The sequence below is a fragment of the Arachis hypogaea genome, chromosome 1 (assembly GCF_003086295.3).
Source record: "Arachis hypogaea cultivar Tifrunner chromosome 1, arahy.Tifrunner.gnm2.J5K5, whole genome shotgun sequence".
NCBI lineage: Eukaryota > Viridiplantae > Streptophyta > Magnoliopsida > Fabales > Fabaceae > Arachis > Arachis hypogaea.
This window is the reverse complement of record NC_092036.1, coordinates 4,140,573-4,158,873: the sequence shown is the minus strand read 5'-3', so window position 1 is coordinate 4,158,873 and position 18,301 is coordinate 4,140,573. Positions and strand designations below refer to the sequence as shown.

Sequence of the window (18,301 nt, the reverse complement as noted above, 5' to 3'; positions counted from 1 at the left end):
ATAAAAACGCTGTAAAATTTGATCCTGAACTTCAATGAGCTAACAGGAAGCATTCCTGTTTAAGCAACTGCACGCAATTGAATTGGATTTTCCTTTCGAACAGCAAGCTCACTGAAGAGATTCCTCTGGATTGGAAAGCTTTTGAATTTGCCGATCTTGAAGCTTAGTAACAACTTATTCTTCCACAGCATTTCGCCAAAGTTGGGCGACTGCCTCAGTTTAATTTGGTTGAATCTCAACACTAAAGCTGACCGGAGCAATCCTACCCGAGCTTTTTAAGCAGTCGAGGAAAATTGCTGTGAATTACAGCTTGAGAGAATTACAGCTTTTCAAATAGTTAGGAACGACAATGTCTACAAAACAAAAAATTAGGAATCTCTCTCAATTTAAAAAATGTCTTTCTTTTTTTCCATAACACTAATACTGTGTCATCTTACTCTTTTAATTCTTTCTCTCTATAACTATAATATGTTGTTTAATTATTTTAGATTTGTAATCTTGAATAATATTTTATTTGTATATTATAATAATGTTTGTAATAATATTTTGTGATTTTTTTATTTTTTATTAAAATTTTCATATAAATTATTAATATACGGAGATGAAAAATAGGATCTGACGGAGAATCATTTTTCCACAGGAAATAAGACCTGCAAAACATATTAATGGGAAACAATATTTTTCTATGACAGATGTCGAAGATAAAGATGGAGAATATATCTAAAAACAAAAACAAAAAATAGAGACATCTCCGTTCCTGTCTTGCCCTGTTGCTCTCTCTATTTTTACCCATCAATAATTTGATGAGGCAAATTGTTGTGTAGCTCCCTCGGGTATAAGTGATGTAGCCTACTACGTCAAGAATTTATTTAGAATTGTTTGTAATATTTTTACGAATTTGTTGGAGGCCTCCAAAGTACGATGCATTTCTAACTTGTATTAAAAGAAGTAGTTGAATAATTTTAATAATATATACGAAAAGAAGAGAAGTAGTTGTATTGTGCAGTGTGGTTTCTTATAGGAAACAAAATATTTATTTCTTTCATAAAAAAGAAGCGTAAAAAATAGTTATGATACTATTAGTAATAAAGAATACAATGTAGAATATCTTACATATTCATATGTGAGTTTTTTTTAAGTAGCTGCTAGTAACTTTTTATAAGTAATTAATAAATATTTTGTTGCTAATATTGTAGTGTAGTATGTGTTATAAAGAATTTTATATTTTGACGTCAAAAACAATTATTTGATATGATGGAAAAAAAAATTATGATAGTTTGACAATATCAACATAATCTTTAGTTTAAAATCTATTATCTAGGAGCAAAATTAATCCTCTTTGCGAATACCAATTTTAAAATGTATTAAAATATCTTATTTGATAACAAAAACAAAAATAATGAAAGAACATAATATTTGGAAGCGTAGATACTGTAATGAAGATTTTATAATTGTTTTCATGTAATTTTTTTTACTTTTAAATAATGAATTATAAAGTTAGATTTTGATATTTATAAAAATAGTTTATAATTGTGACACGAGATTAAAATAGGGGACAAAATTTTCTTAAAACAGACACAGAAACTTGAGCAGAAATCTTCACTCTATCCTTACTAATTTTTGAATTATTAAATTTATTTAAATATCCTTAATAATTTATTTCTTATATAGATTTTTTAGTTATTTCACACCTACATTGAAAAATCTAATCCTAATTTTAAAAGCGTCTTTCTTTCTTTTCATAACACTAACAATGCGTCATCCTACTTTCCAATTCTTTCTCTCTATAATTATATAGTATGTTATTTTATATTTTTGGACTCAGTAATTTTAGGTAATACTCTTTATATATTGTAATAATATTTGTAATAAATTAATAATATTTTGTGAGAAGCAAAGAAGCATCTTCTGTTCTTATTCTGCCTTATACTGTCCCGGTATCATCTGTATTCTCGTCCATCTAACTTGATGGAGCGAATTGTTGTAGCTCCATCGGGTGTACGTCAAAAATTTATTTAGAATTGTTTGTATTTTTTTACGAATTTGTTGAAAGTTAATGCCTCCAAAATACGGTGCATTTTCAGCTTATATTAAAAGAAGTAGTTGAATAATTTTAATAATATATACAAGAAGAGAAGTAGTTGTATTGTGTAATGTGGTTTCGGATAGGAAACAAAACATTTATTTCTTTCATAAGAAAGAAGTGTAGAAAATAGTTTGTGATACTGTTAATAAATAATAATAAATAACAACATCTTACATATTCATATGTGTTTTTTTTTTGAAAGTGGCTAATAGTAATTTTTTATAAGTATTTAACAAATGTTTTGCTACTAATATTGTAGTGGTAATGTAGTATGCCTTATGCAGGATTTTTTATTTTGACGTCAAAAACAATTATTTGATATGATCAAAGGAAAAACTATGGTAGTTTGACAATATCAACATAAATTTTTAGTTCAAAATCTATTATCTAGAAGCAGAATCAATCCTCTTTGGTACCAATTTTAAAGTGTATTAAAATATCTTATTTGACAACAAAGACGAAAATAATGAAAGAGCATAATATTTGGCATAATTATAAACATCAAACAAATAATCTGCAAATGTAACTCGTAAATAATATGAATATATAAATCTAACACTTCTCAAAACACCAAAGTATTTAATACAAATGCAAAGCTTTCAAAGAATTTCAAAGAACTTAGGTTTGAATAACATACAGAACTTGACAAAAAAAATGAAATTAAACTTGCAAAAAGAAAGATTACATAAACTAATTTACAGAAGAAATATTACATAAACATAAAGAAAGTAAAGAGAAAATGAAAGGGAACCTACAAAAAACAAACTTAGACCGGAATTCGCCAAGAGACGCTGAACTACTCTACTTATTGAGCAAAAGATTTATATTCGAACTTGCGATCTCTTAAGTGAGTATAGGGAGACTATGTCATTTGAGTTATAATTTATTGATTAATTTTATACTCACTTATATTTAAATTAATTATATTTTTTATTGTTCATAATTATTAATATAAATATTATTAAATATGTATAAATAAAAATATCAAATATTTTTATTAATTACAATATCATTATTCTTTTTATGATTATATGATATTTATTAAATATTATTTTTCAATAAATACATATAGTATATAACAATATAATAATATAATAAATATAAACTAATTAGTTAGTTACTGAAATAAAAATTAGTTGCTTTAGTATAAAAATAAAATTAAAAGATATTTATTATGAAAAAATACTAAAATTTTATATACTTATTTAATAATAACTGGATTATAATTTGTTGATTACAATTTGTTGAGACTTCATTGTTTTTAAAATATTAGTAAAGATATATATTTTAAATTTTAATTTATAGACTTTTGACCATTTTAAATTTTTTATTTACGTAAGACTGGTTCTATCAGTTTAATTAGTAATTTATTGATTGAACTAATAAATCAATAAACCAATAATCTTACCGATTCGATTCTGACAACTATGCATCTAATACCAACCGTCTTTGTTAAAGTCCATTGTTCAAACAGTAACTAAGTTGGTCTTGTGTCGAAGAGGTCTTGTGTTAAAGAAGCCAGGAAATTTTTGCTACTTGTGTAATTGTCTTCTTGTTTTTGTTTATAATGTGTAATAAACATTATCTTTTATCGTAACAGTATGCTACAGGTAAAATTACTTGATAAATACGATATTAATGTTTGTATTTATTTATTTATATTCATTGCTACTAATGGAAAACAAAAATATATCAGGTATCAGGTAGAATGATTAAGAATATCTCTCACATGCATATAGACACTGCACAACTAATGAGATTCATTGTTAGATTTTCTTCAACAAGGATTAGGAATTTAGATAATTGTTTTCTCATGTTTTTAATTATTTTTATTGGAATTGAGGAATTGTGTCTCAAATCTTGGAAAATGTACTTTTTAATGCACTTAAAGAAATTGCCTCTAATTTGAGGTTAATATTTGGAAATGAAGCGCGACATATTTAATATATTTATGTTAATACATATCGAAGATATTTAAGTTAATATTTTAATTTAGATAGGATTTTTATTTCTAAATTATTTCATTAATCTATCAGAATCTATAATATTGTGCTTCCACTTTAAAAAACAGCATTGCTTAATAATCTTAGAAAGACTTTTATAAGCATTTTCTTATTATAACTTTTTTATTAGTTATTTTAAACACTCAGATTCTTTTCTACACGATTAAGAATAGTATTCTAACATGCTGCGCCAGGTTTAATCAATGCATAAGCAAATGACTCTATGAAATGACTTTGCACAATGTGTTAAATTAATACTCTAATAAATAAAAATAAAAGAAGAATGAAAAGATTCACGATATAAAGATACACTCACCATTTGATATCTACAAACTACAAACATACATTATGGTTATACCATCTCTGTCAAGGAAAATGTGGCTGTAACAGATATTTTCCAAGCATTTATGGATTTATCTAACAAAGATTATATACTAAGCCAAATGTGGTGTTAAGTCACACTGTGCTTTACAAGTTTCCAAAGTATGCATGCATATTTAAATGATATTGCTTCCCGTGGAAGGGTTGCTACCACCAAACATGAAACCTCAACATAAGCAACATAGTAATACAATAGATTACATAATCTACTTGGTTCAATTTACACTATTAACACTTCCCATAATCCATTAATTTTTCAACTACTACACACAGATCATTTTTTGTTTCCCTCACATTCAAGAGCTGCACAAACTACACAACAAATCTCAAATTTCATGCAAGATTCTCACCAGGCAAAAAAGAAGGAGATCCACCTTCAACCTGGTTTTTCTTCCTGTGGAAGATACCGCTAATGGTAGGCACAAGGACTTTCTTTGAAACTGAGACCTTCTCTTTCTCGAGCTTCTTCGCCTCCATTTTGTGAGGAGGAGGGTTCTGCTTTTGAATCCTGTAGTGCTGAGGAGATGATTCCGATGACACCTGAGTTTCGGCCAATATTCGAGAAGCGGCTTCTGCTGCCTTCTTCTGCTCCCGCTCACGCCACCTCCGAAGCTCGCTCTCCACTGCCTTCTTTGCTGCTTCAGCCATCTCGGCCTTTTTCAAAGCCTCCTGTGTTGCCGTCTTCATATCCTCGATCTCCTTTTGAGCTGTCTCTAATCTTTTGATAGCTTCATTTTCACTTGCCTTCACAGCCTCAACCTGTGCCTGGGCAGCAGCTACTTTCATGTCTGCTAATTTATCAGATTCCTCAACTTTACGACTTAGCGACTCGAATTCCTCTCTTGAGATTGTAATTTTAGCACCAGATTCGGATGTTGAGGCGCGCGCAGCACTTGTCCTTTCAGTTAACACCGTAATCTGGTCAAGGGCACTCGCCTCTGCTGCTTTTGCTGCTTCTGCATCTTCCAGTGCAACTTTGAGCTTTTCCTCTGCATCTTCTAATGCAAGCTTGGTAACTTCAGCCTCCTTCATCAATTCTGTGGCTTTGTTCTTCATGTCTTCTGCTTCCCGCCGTGCATTTTCAGCTTCAGATTGCAGCTGGTTCAGTGTTGAGATCATTTCCTCAGATGCACCTCTAACTTTAGATTCTTCTGCCAAGCAGGCTTCAAGCTCAGACTTACTTTTACGAAGCTTGACATGCAGATTCCCGACAACAGATTCAGTTTCAGACTCTTTCTCCTTCAATTCCAAATGTTCCTTCTTTACATTCTCAAGTTCCACCTTAAGAGCTTCCACCAAGCTCCTAAGAGAGCTTTCCTCATCTGCTACCTTATGCAGTGACTCCTTGGCGTCATCAAGTTCCAGAGTGACACTTTTCACGGAGTCCAAATCCTGCATCCTTTTATTTTCCATTTCCTTTTGCAGAGCACCAATTTCACTCAATGTCTCCACCAGCTGTGCTTCAAGATTTTTGGCAAGCTCAGGATTGAACTCTTTCTTTAAATCAAGCACTTTCTTTTCGGATTGTTCAAGGGTGGCTTTATATGATCGTCTTAGAACATCTTTCTCAGCTAGCACCATTGCTTGCTGCTGATGTGCTTCAATAGATGCATGCTTGGTTTGTTCAATTGATTCCTTTACAGCAGTAATTTCTTTAGACAGCTCAGATGCTCTTTCTGAGTTTTCCTTCATCGCATTTTCTGCTTCTGCTACTTGCTTGAAAGCAGACTCTCTTGCATCCGAGGAAGAATCATATTCTTGACGAATCTTGCTGAGTTCTAGCTTTGCAGCATTGAGTTCTGTAATGATGGATGCATGCCTCTTAACTGCAGCTTCAAGCTCTTCTTTCCAAGCACCATTTGTTCCATCAGAGTTACCATACTTTACTTCTTTAAGCTGTTTCGCATGATCCTTTGCAGTGTCTGTTGCCATGATCGCTAGTTCCCTGGATTCATCGACAACTTTTAGCTTTTGTGTCAGTTCCTCAACTGTCCTTTTAGCCCTTTCAAGCTCAACAAGAGCTTGAGCCTTAGTAGTTTCAGCATTATTTACTTGTTCCTTTAGTTTGTTCAACTCTTTCTGGGCTATATGAAGTTGTGTCTCCTTTGCCAAAACACGCTGATGAAAGAACAAGGTTTGTAAATAGCAAAAAATAGAGGACAGAATAAATTCAACTAAACTTGAAAGGAAGGGAAATAAATCATAACCAGATAACCTAGTTTGTGGTTAGAACAGCCTAAGTAATTAGAAAACTTGAGATTTGTGGTGCCCAGTTAAACAAAGATTCCTTCCGGAATTGAATTTGATTAACTAATATCCAGAGATATATAAAACCAGAAAAAGGCTCATGTACAAACAAAAGGAGGAAAGAATTCAACATGTTAAAAGAAGTCCAAGGTCGTGTGCATATAAACCATTCTTAGAAAGGTGAGTTTGATATGATTGATTATGTTCATGATTTCAACATAAGCACAAAAAAGATGGCACTGCCGTGGAGTCAAAGAAGCTCGTGCACTGTTTCCTGAACTAAAAGAAAATGTAACCTAATTCCTGAACTTTCTTAAATGTGAATGATTTTGGGACTTCTGATTCCACGCCTTCCTCCTCTAGGCTCCACAATCAAGAAATGCATAAGAGATTGCAATTGGACTCGATTCCTCCAAGCTGTTCTGACTCCTTCATCAGCCTCTTCACAGATGCACAGCCAACATTGCACTGCACTGAACACACTGCAACACAGGTACCACCACCACTTCCAACAACATTTGCAATGTTTTTAAGGATTAGGCATGAGATGAACCCACATAGGCCACTATCATAGTTGAAAAGTGCTTGAAGTGTGAGAATATACCATCATCACCGGTTATCCAACTTCCTTGTTCTCCAAGGGTTGATCAGTGGAGGAGATTGTCTTGGCCAAGTAGTTGTATCCTCAGTTAGTTGCAAGAACATGCTGTTCTCCTCTAGTGTCTTCATGTCTCTCTCCTTTCTTGGCACCTCCTCTACCCACATTTAGATCTATTCAACACTCAAACTTCTAGGTGGATTTGGTATGTGAATTTGGTCACGCAACCAGTCATCTTACCTCTTGTCCTAGCCTCTTAACTTCTTTGAAAATGGTGGCAGTTTGATATTCAAATTTGAGATTTCAAAGCGGGTGGATTTGGGGAGGAAGGAGGAATCTCCTAAAAGCTAGACATGTGAACAACATGTGATAAAATGCATTTTTCCGTTCCAAATATGGAAATATTCTTTCTTTTTTGGTTTCCCAAGGGTATCTAACACTGAACGTAGTGACTAATCCCTTCAACCCTTCCCAACGGCAAAGGCTGACCACAGGATGCTTTCCATACCCAAGGTGGGATTTGAACTCCCAATATCTTGATTAAGGGACCAAGTGATGAGCCACCAGGCCAGACCCACGAGGTTAACAATTATTTTCTAGTTTTGGGACTAAAGTTCATATAAACCAGAGTTCTGGGGATAAAATGTATTTTTCTGTTCTAAATATGGCTATTTTTTTGGGCAAATCTGTTCTAAATATGTATTAGCAAAGAATTACTAATACTATTTATTTCCCTTTTTGGCTTAAGAATTAAAGCGAGTACCTATGTTAAAAACCATAACAGGTTTATACTGCAGTTACTACTTCATTAACTTTACAGGATACACTTAGGAGATATGCAACTTTCAGATTTAGTTCTACCTACCACAAGGGGTTTGAAGTTTGTACCCTTACAAGGCAAAAAGTTACAAAAATTGACAATTACCTCAGCAGAATAGGGTTTTGCCTTCTTAATGAAAGGTTTTTCACCAGAGAAAGCACCTTCACCAAATAAAGAGACAGCATCTTTAACAGATTGAAAAGGAGGACTGGTGTCAATCTCTCCAACCTCTGGCTTTGTTGCGTTGGGTGAGTCGGTAGCACTTTGCCGGATTTTAGCTACCATTGTCCGTTATATCTAAATATTATGACTGTAAAACCTGTTGAACAAAACACATGTTACAAGAAAGAAGACAAAATGAAATATAGATCATCATGAACGGGTAGCATATATAAAATATGAAACTCAAAACAATGCCATGTGACAGAAATTTATTTACAAACCTACACAAAGATCATTGCCCAAGATACCAAATAACCATTCACATTGACATTATGAAAGACACAGAACCAATGAACCATTCCCCCACGAAAAATAACACCATCAGATAATAAACCCCAACAACAAATAACAAATTATATTGCACTCTAATAATGCAAGTTATTTATATCTATACAAAAACCCATTCTTCAAAAAATTCAGAGCCCAAACGCATATCCAAAAGTTGCAGAGTTAACTATAGTGCCTTCACTATCACAAACACCAACAGCTCAAATTTACTCTCTAATTTGATTCTAAGGACATTCCGGTTCAAACTTCTAAGCACAATCTTCCAAAATAATAGTAAAACCAAACAATTAAAATTTTAAATCTTGAACGGATTTTCTCGATACTCACCAACACACACGGGAGCGTAAAGAACACTTCAAATTCGAAGTCCTCCACGGCGGTCAAAACGACCTGAAAACGACATAAAAATCATCAAAACACGGAAAACAGAGCTTTAAATTGAAACGACAACCGACAAAGAAGAACGCAGAGAACAATGACAAAGTAATTAAGTAGTAGTAGTAGTAGCTTGTTCCGACAAGTTCAAACAAAAACACACAAAATAAAACCCTTAAAATACTTCCAAAACCCAGAATCCCAAAACCAAACAAAAGTTTCAACTTTCACCTTAAACCCTCCCAAACAAAATTCATTCAAAAAAAAAAAAAAAGAAACACTCACCTTTCAGGGATGATTACTGAAAATAACTGAAAATCTCGACATACTAGAAGAATCAGAATCAATCGCTAGTATTATTGAGTATCTACTATATAGAGAGAGAAAGATAGAGAAGAGAGAGAAAAGTGATGGAGTGGGTTTGAAAATGAAAATCCGAAAGCTGTTGAAGACAAAAATTTCTGTATCAGCTCAAGTCGGGTTCAGCGAGGTGTGAGTGTGTGGAATCAGGTGTGGGCGTTTCTATTTGAAAGTACAAGTTCCTTGCTTCGAGGGCATTGAGTTTGAGTGAAATGACTGTTCTGTCCTTGGAGTACCACGCATTAAGCACCGCGTCACGGGTTTCACACTGTCCAAATAAACAAGTCCCGGAAGGTTAGAAATGACTGAGCAAAAGAAAACAAAGGAAATGAAAGAGAAAGAGAGTGACGGAGAAAGAAAAGTATGTTAAATTGTTAGGACAGCAAAAAGGCATTTCAGCCTTGTTTTTCTAACTTTGTCTTCCAATAATTCAGAAAAGATTGAACTTAAGAGTCTATAGGAAAATTATAACATTTTTCATAAATAAATAAGTCTTCTGAAAATTTATTTTAATTTAGATTTATTTTTTCATAGGTTAAGATTATAAATAAAAAATATTAAAAATACAAAAATTTAGGTTTTTAATTCATTTTTTTATTTATTAAATAAACACATTTAAAATTTTTAATTAACAGTAATTTTATCATATATTTTTAATACATATAATAATTAAACCCTTAATTTAAATATATTTTTTCTTCAAAAACAAATCTAACGTCTTTTTCCCTTGTTGATATGAAGTTATTATTTTTCTTTTCTTTTAAATGGCAATTATATATTACCAATTTACAACTGCTCATAAAAGGTTCAATCACTGCAATGAAAGGTGGAGGCTTAAACATCCCCGTATAAAATTGCATGCTTAAAATTTTGATCTTTTATACTATTGCATTCCACAAGCAAATATGTGCGACAAGAACAATATTATTGACATTCCTTTTTATATTATCATAATTTAATGGACTAAGAGTTTGTTTGGATATTATTAAATTTTAAAAAAAATATTTTTATTAATATTTTTTTAATATATTTAAAAAAATTAATAATAAAAATAAAAGTATTAAAAAATAAAAAATATTTTTTTATAAGTTATAATTGATATATTTTTTAAAATATTTTTTACTTAAAAATATCTTTAACATAATAAATAAATAAATATTTTTATATTATTGTATTTAAAAATAATTGTTAAAAAATATATTTTTATATAAAATATCTACATATAAAATTATTTTTATATTTTAAATTTGTTTAAAAATTATTTAAAATATTTTTATAAAAATTTATCCAATCAAATCTTAAAACGAATGTGCAAAACAAAACATGAATTATCCAACCATGGAGTGAGTCATTCTACAAGGAATATATCAAAAAATATAAAAAAAAATAATATTTTTATTAATATTAATCAATATTTAATTAATATTTTATTTTATACTACTAAAATTAAAATTAAAAAATTGTAATAATAATAATCAAATATTAATTAAAAATAATAAATTTAGTCATGTAATATATTGATATTTCAATTCGTTTGCAAAAATAGACAAAGTAAGCATTGTCTAGTAGGTGAACAATTCCCAAGTGTTTCTTTATGGTTTGAGTCTTTAAATTGCTTTCTATTCTTTCTAATTGTTATTATTTATTTTATCGTTTAAATTGAGAGTTCTTCAGGGGGCGGAAAGCACAATAGGAAAGCGCGTACATAGAAATATTATTTAGTTGTACATCGCTTTCTGATCTAACATGTAGATATAGAGATAGATACAGAGATAGATATAGTCAGCTTGACCTGCAATTGGATTGTATATTTATTCATTACCGGATATTGTATGAATTGTCCCTACATATATTTCAAATTCCATTTATTATTATTGGACTTTCTCATCTCGCAAACCTGTAGAGTGGTGCATGATAATAATAAAGTAAATACTTTTGAAATAATATCTTTACGGAAAAATAATATTATAAACGGTTAAATAATTTAATATATTTAATTAAATATATTTCATTAAATTATTTAATAATTTAAATATTATTTTCTTATAAAATATATGTCATTAAAATAATTTTTAAAATTACACTCGAGTCTCAAAGTAATATTAATAGTTACTTAATTTTATCATCGAATTTACACTCCAAAACTCATACTAGTACTTAATACGCTTTTCGTTCATTAGAACACTAAAACGAAATCGTTTTATACTTACTAAAAAAAACCCTAAGTCTCCCATTCCCTTTTTCTAACCTGAGCTCCTTCTCCTTTTCTTTCCTTTCTATTTATCTCTGTTGCCACTTCTTGCCGGCTTCCGTCATGGCATCGTTGTGCTGCACGCCTCCTTCTCCAATCTAGTCTGTTACATTTTTGTCTCTTCTCTATTTCTCTATTTCTCCTTCTTCTCTTGTCTCTTCTTTGTCTTCCTCTACCTCCCTAGTCTCAAAATTAATTCCTCTATTACCTTATTTTATTTTTCTTGATACACTTAGTGCAGAACAACAAATACATAGAGACTGTATATATGCTTTCAAAGTATGTGAATTTTATACAATAAATTATTAAAATAAAGATTTTAATCAAACAAAAAAGAGACGGCAAAAATAGGATTAAACACAAATGTCAGAATCAATGCATCCAAATATCTAGAACAAACTTTGCTATAGTAAGAAAATTTTAAAAAAAAGAACCCATAAAAAAAAGACAAAGAAGAAATACTAAGTTGGGAAAGGGGCGAGCAGCATGAAGCTGTGATGGAAGTCGACGAGAGGTGGTAGCAGAAGTCTCGATTGGGAAGGAATGAGGGGAAAGGAAAGGAGGAGGGCTCAGGATAAGGAAGAGGAAGGGAAGGGAGAAGAAAAGGGGAAGTGAAAAGGCCTTAAGTTGGAGAAAGGCGAAGAAAAAGGAGAAAAAAAAAAGACTTCAGGTTGGGAAAGGAGAATGAGAGCGTGTTTTTCTTTTATTTTTTTAATAAATATAAAACGATGTCATTTTCAGTATTCCGATAAATGAAAAGCGCTTTAGACTAGTATGAGTCTTGAAATACAGGTTCAATGATAAAATTAAATAACTATTAATCTCAAAAACCACTTTAAAACTCAAGTACAATTTCAAGACCACGACCTAATTCAAAATTTAATGAAAAAAAATTAATAATTAATATATTTTTAGCCAATAATCAATTAATATTATGACATTAGACGGTATAATTTTTTTTTCATGAAGTCGCAACACGGTAAGAGTAGAATTGGCATCGCTAATTTGCTATGCCGTAAATTGTTTAATAGGACTATAAATATAACGGTTCCGCTACGTTATCAACAGCATATCTGCCAACTTCTGGCAACTCTTATTTATAATTGTGTTTCATGGAAGTATGTTCATGGATGTGTCTAATAAAAATGTCTTTTTTATAACTGTGTTTAATAGAAGTGTCTTTATAGATATATTTTCTGAATGTGTCTCTTTATATATGTATTTAAAATATATTAATTATTAGACACATCTACGTACACACTTTCATGAAACCCAAATATAAATAAGAGTTGGCAGAAGTTGACAAATAATATGTTGATACCCTATATTTTTCCTAAATATAATATAAATAGTTTCATTTAATTGATACCCTTAAGGTATTCATTGAAAATTATAACATACAACTTTATATAAAAAAATGAGAAAAAATTTAAGCATTATATATTTCAAAAGTTTAAAGATTTAATTTTTCCTAGCTTGTTGAAGGACTATTAGCAAACCTATATCTAACAAGACTTAAAAGTTACAAATTAGCTAGTGAGAACAATATAATTTCTGAAATGCCCTCGAGTAAATACAATTTACCATATTCTTAACAAATATTCTTATTTGTACGGTACATAAAATTTTAAATGAGTTGGTATAACTATCACCACAAGGATTTAATTTAAGACCGACATGTGAATTTCAAAAACCGTACGTAAAGAAACCTAAAATCAGTGGAAATGGTTGCACCATGAATAGTCAAATTGGTAGCAAGCATTCAAGCAATTATGGTGATGAGGTCATGATAATATAGTAGTGTTAGTGGTGGCGTTCTTTCGGGTCATTATGATAGGTAAAAGTAGTGATCCAAAGGGATGAGTACAATCACTTTTCTGTTGAACTAATTGGTTTAAGTTATGGATTCACAGATGAGTTCATGAGGATCAAGATATTTAAAATTGAATAGTGACAAAAAGAAGGATAAAAATAAATCAATATGATAAAGGGTACTTTAGACAATATCCAAAAATAGTGATTACAGTAGTTTAGATATTGTAGTAAGAGTTCGTTACTGATTGATAGATTGTTGCATGTAAAAAAAAATTAAATCTTCACTACTTATTTAATTGTATAAGCGAGTTAATTACTTGACAAATTCAGATCCATTAAATAATTGAGACTATATAGCGATACATAAGTGAGGATATTAATGTAACTGTCGCGGTAACAATATACCCTAATAGATACAAACAGAATAAGAAGAAAAATTAAACATATGGTTATATACTTATTTTTCTTATTAAAAAATAGGTTTTTGTTTATAATTTTTTTTTGTGAACAACTAAGAGAAAAAACAAAAGAGCAGAAAAGAAAAAGAAAAAAAATTAGGTTCTTAACAATAAGAGAGGACAAACCACTTCTGGTGGCTGGTGCCAAAGGTGAACCTCATCAGTTCCGCTACCTCCAGATCCCATCTTTGCCAACCGATCTGCCACGACATTAGCTTCTCTCGGGATAAGCTCAAAACGAATATCCCAATCCCTTCTTAACTTCAAGTCAAAGATCAGTTGTATTACTTCTTTTTCAAGATGGCAGAGTAGAACTTGCCAACCAGTCACTAGCTCAAAAGCTGCTGCGCAATCTGTCTCACAGACAACAAGCTTAAGACCCGCCTCCCAAGCCCAAGCCAAACCTTTCCATATACTCCACAACTCCATCTTGATGACACTAGATCCAAAGGAATTTTCTGAGCATCCCATTACCCATTGACTGGAGCTATCGCGAATTACCCACCCAAAACCAGCACAATCATCCCTCAAGTTCACACTCCCATCACAATTTAATTTCCAAGCACCAGGTTCTGGTGGAGACCAAGACAGAGGTTTTAATCCCTGGATGCAACACACTCGATTCTGAGTTGTATATTCAAAATCCACCATGCACCTGCGAGCCTTGTATGCAATTGACCCAGTAGATCCAAAAACTCCCTGAAAATTACCCATATTTCTATCTTGCCAAATTGACCATATTATAGCTGCAAATTTGGAACAACCTTCATTGAGGAGGCCATGCTTGAACCAATCATGCACCTCGTAAGAGCCAAAGAAACACACATCAGAAAAACCTAGAGAAACCCAAACTGATCGCACCACTTCACAATCCCGAAAACAATGAAGAATTGTCTCCGGAAGTTGATTGCAACGTGTACATAAGGATGAGGAGGAGAGATGTCGCCGAAAATGCAGATATTGAGTTGGTACAGCATCATGAAGGCAAAGCCACACTAGGAGCCTCAACTTTTCAGGGATCCGCGCCTTCCAAAGCCAAAGTCAGTTGATATTCCTATCCCAATTCAACTTCTTCTGAATTAACCATAAATATCCTTGTTTAGCAGAGTAAATAGTGTGCTCCCAACTCCAACCCAAATCACGACCAGAAGCCGAAATATGTACTAAACTAAGAATGTCTTCCCTTAAGTCCCTAGGAATAAAAGAGTAAATCCTCTCCAAATGTCAAACTCCATCACGGTAAACATCTTTAATGGTCAAAGCAGCCTCACAGATATCAAGAAATTCAACCCTCACTCCTACTGGCCCAGAGTGCAACAAAGAGTCAAACCAGAAATTCTTAGAAAGAGCTCCCACTTCCCAAACAAACCCTTCCTTTAATACGGAAGCTGAGTGCACAATAGACTTCCATATATACGATGAAGAACCCATTGCTTTAACTGCAAATAGGTTTCTATTCTGGAGGTATTTCTGAAACATAATCTTAACCCACAGTTTCTCTTGATTCATCAAAATTTACCAAACTAGCTTTCCTAATAAAGAAAAATTGACCAACCGCGACTCCCTCAAAGCAAGACCTCCAAACTTTTTTGGAGTCGTCAAAACTCTCCAAGATGCTAAATGAAGACCACGATGAGTATGACTACCACACCAAATGAAACTTGTAGTAAGCTTATCAATGTTAGAGCACACACCTGATGAAAAAAAGGCTTACTTGCATCCTATAAATAGGTATAAAAGATAAAACTGATTTAGCAAGGCAAATCCGACCAGCTTTATTAAGGAAGCGACCTTTCCAAGATGCTAGCCTATTAGTAAGCTTATCAACCACATCATTAAAATCAGCTTTAGTAACTCTGCCATGCTTGAGGGGGACACCAAGGTATTTTCCCAGAGAATTAGCAAACCGGATAGAAGAAATACCAGTGAAGAGATCCTTGCGTTGTCTAGAAACATTCATGGAACAGATAGCACGAGATTTGTCAAAATTCACCTTCATACCAGATGCTCTACAAAAGGTGGCCATAGTGTCCAAAACATGAAGTACTTGAGATTTCTTCGCTTTGCAAAAAAGGATAAGGTCGTCTGCAAAAAGGAGATGGGAGATCACAGGACCTCCCCTAGACACGGTTACTGGTTTCCATCTACCAACCTCCACTTTTCTAGCAATGAGGCAACTCAACCTCTCCATACAAATAACAAATAAATAAGGAGACATCGGGTCTCCTAGCCTCAAACCCCTCTTTGGCTGAAAACCATCCAACCGGTTACCATTCCACATTAGAGAAAGGGAGGAAGACTTTACACATTTCATAATAAGAGAAACAATAGTTCCTGGAAAGCCAAACATTAGGAGAGATTGCTCCAAAAACTCCCAGCTCACCCTGTCATAAGCCTTTTCTAGGTCAATTTTAAAAGCAAGAACACCTTTCTTTGATTTGGTTTTCTTCATAAAATGGAGAACTTCCTGGGCTACAATGATATTGTCTGGGGCACCCCTTTCAGGAATAAACCCTCCCTGTAGAGGGCCAATGATATCTTGTAGAAAAGGTCGTAACCTCTCCACAACCACCTTAGTTATAATCTTGTAGATGACATTACAGAGGCTGATAGGACGAAACTCTTTCATGCGAGACAGGTTATCAACTTTAGGAATCAGCACCACCAAAGTGTCAAACAGAGCACTATCCAGATCAAACCCAGTGAAAGCCTTCTTAACAAGTTCCCATACTTCTGTACCAACCACTTCCCAATATTCCTTGAAGAAAAAAGCCTGAAAACCATCGGCACCTGGGGCCTTAAAAGAGTTCATGCCCATAATCACCTTCCTAACCTCTTCTTTAGAAACATTTCTTGTGAGACTTTCAATAGCTTCATGAGATAAAGAAGGTAATTCCTGGTCCCCCATCACATCAAGTTCTACCTGTTCCACATTACAAAAAAGATCTCTATAAAATCCAATTGCACATTCTTCGAGTTCTGCGGATCAGTACTCCATCTTCCATCCTCCAAAAACAACCCCTAAACCTTGTTACGCTTTCTCCGCATAATGGTTTGCATATGAAAGAACTTAGTATTCCTATCTCCAAATTTGACCCAGTGCTCTCGCGATTTTTGATACCAAAACAACTCCTCTTGCATAAGCAGATTACTATATTCAGCCTGTAACTCCCTTTCTTCCTGTATAAGGGATAAAGCATCAACTCTCTCCATTCTCTGTTGGATACTGGTCACACGCCTCTCCAATTCCCTCTTTCTTTTAAAAATATTCCCAAAGACATCTCGGTTAAAGGCCAAAGCATCATCTCTGACCTGAGAAAGGCAACGAATAGGATTGGGTCTACCCTTGTCCCAAGCACCCCTGACCACCGACGAAAAACTTGGGTGATAAGACCAAGCTACTTGAAAACGAAAAGGTTTTACCCCGACTCTTCTATCATTACCTTGACATCGCACCATAATGGGACAGTGGTCAGAATGCATCCTCGCCAAATTCTCCACATAGCTTTCCGGAAAATGAAAACACCAAGCATCAGTAGCCACAGCCCTATCCAGCCTCTTCGAGATGAACCGATTACCCTGCATATGTTTGAACCAAGTGTACAAGGATCCATGAGCTCCCAAATCAATCAAACCACACTCATCTAGGAGAGCTCCAAACCGCTCTGCCCTTCGAGAGACAAAGTTCCCACCTTTAACCTCAGATGAAAGAAGGATCTCATTAAAATCCCCAATAGCTAATAAAGGACCTGAATAATTTATGGAAAAATCTGTCAAAACCCTCCAAGCTTCTTCCCTTATGCTAGGAACGGGACTTGCATAAATTGCTGCACAGACCCAAGAGAAACCGCCCTTCGAAAACTCAACACACACCACTTGCAAACTCGCTGCCACGACATTGCAAGATACTCCGGGCCATGCAGAGAGCACCCAAATACCTCCACTATGCCCCTGAGCTTCTTCAATATGAATAGGAGTATAACCTAATCTGTTCCAAAAGACAGCCACCTTTTGGAAAGCACAATGAGTCTCTAAAATGATAAAAACGTATGGATGAAAATTCTTTACCAATTGTTTCAGATGCACCCGAGCCAGCTTATTTCTAGCTCCTCTCACATTCCAAACTATAATATTTGCACAATCCATATTAATATTACTTGGAGTGAGACCCACACCTCAGATTATTTGAGGGTAGTGAGTGGGGTCTCCACTGTAACCACACTGTGCACATTCTCAACTGGGGAATTCTGAAGAGAATTAGGCCTCAATCTCTTTAAATTGCTTCTAAATGGCGTTTTAGAAGTTTCGCGCCTTGCGAATAAGCCCCTGCTCGTTCTGAACCAGGTCCTTGCTTGCCACCCGTCACACCTTGAGCAGAGGTAAAACCTGACGAAGCT

At 33.4% G+C, this 18,301-nt stretch overlaps 2 protein-coding genes across 2 annotated transcripts; both read right to left on the bottom strand.

Annotated features, from left to right (window-relative positions):
- Positions 1–4,381: 4,381 nt before the first annotated feature.
- LOC112791187 (WEB family protein At5g55860) lies at positions 4,382–9,807 on the bottom strand. The gene is made up of 4 exons (XM_025833918.3): positions 9,306–9,807; positions 8,973–9,035; positions 8,241–8,454; positions 4,382–6,588 (listed from the first exon to the last, which is right to left on the bottom strand). Exons 3-4 carry the CDS (start codon positions 8,418–8,420, stop codon positions 4,804–4,806), a joined length of 1,965 nt encoding a protein of 654 aa, XP_025689703.1. The 5' UTR covers positions 8,421–8,454; positions 8,973–9,035; positions 9,306–9,807; the 3' UTR covers positions 4,382–4,803.
- Positions 9,808–14,000: 4,193 nt separating this feature from the next.
- On the bottom strand, positions 14,001–18,050 carry LOC140175391 (uncharacterized). The gene is made up of 4 exons (XM_072203612.1): positions 16,932–18,050; positions 15,619–16,827; positions 15,135–15,374; positions 14,001–14,930 (listed from the first exon to the last, which is right to left on the bottom strand). The coding sequence occupies exons 1-4, from the start codon at positions 18,048–18,050 to the stop codon at positions 14,001–14,003; spliced, it is 3,498 nt and encodes a 1,165-aa protein (XP_072059713.1).
- Between the last annotated feature and the right edge of the window lie 251 nt (positions 18,051–18,301).

Excerpts from the sequence above, each read along its gene's own strand:
- LOC140175391 (XM_072203612.1), bottom strand. The coding sequence starts at position 18,050 with ATGGATTGTGCAAATATTATAGTTTGGAATGTGAGAGGAGCTAGAAAT. Across the intron at positions 16,828-16,931 it reads TGCGGAGAAAGCGTAACAAG|GTAGAACTTGATGTGATGGG; the intron begins GTTTAGGGGTTG and ends AATGTGGAACAG. Across the intron at positions 14,931-15,134 it reads AAGATGTTTACCGTGATGGA|GCGCGGATCCCTGAAAAGTT; the intron begins GTTTGACATTTG and ends TGGCTTTGGAAG.
- LOC112791187 (XM_025833918.3), bottom strand. The coding sequence starts at position 8,420 with ATGGTAGCTAAAATCCGGCAAAGTGCTACCGACTCACCCAACGCAACA. Across the intron at positions 6,589-8,240 it reads CAAAACCCTATTCTGCTGAG|CGTGTTTTGGCAAAGGAGAC; the intron begins GTAATTGTCAAT and ends TTCTTTCATCAG.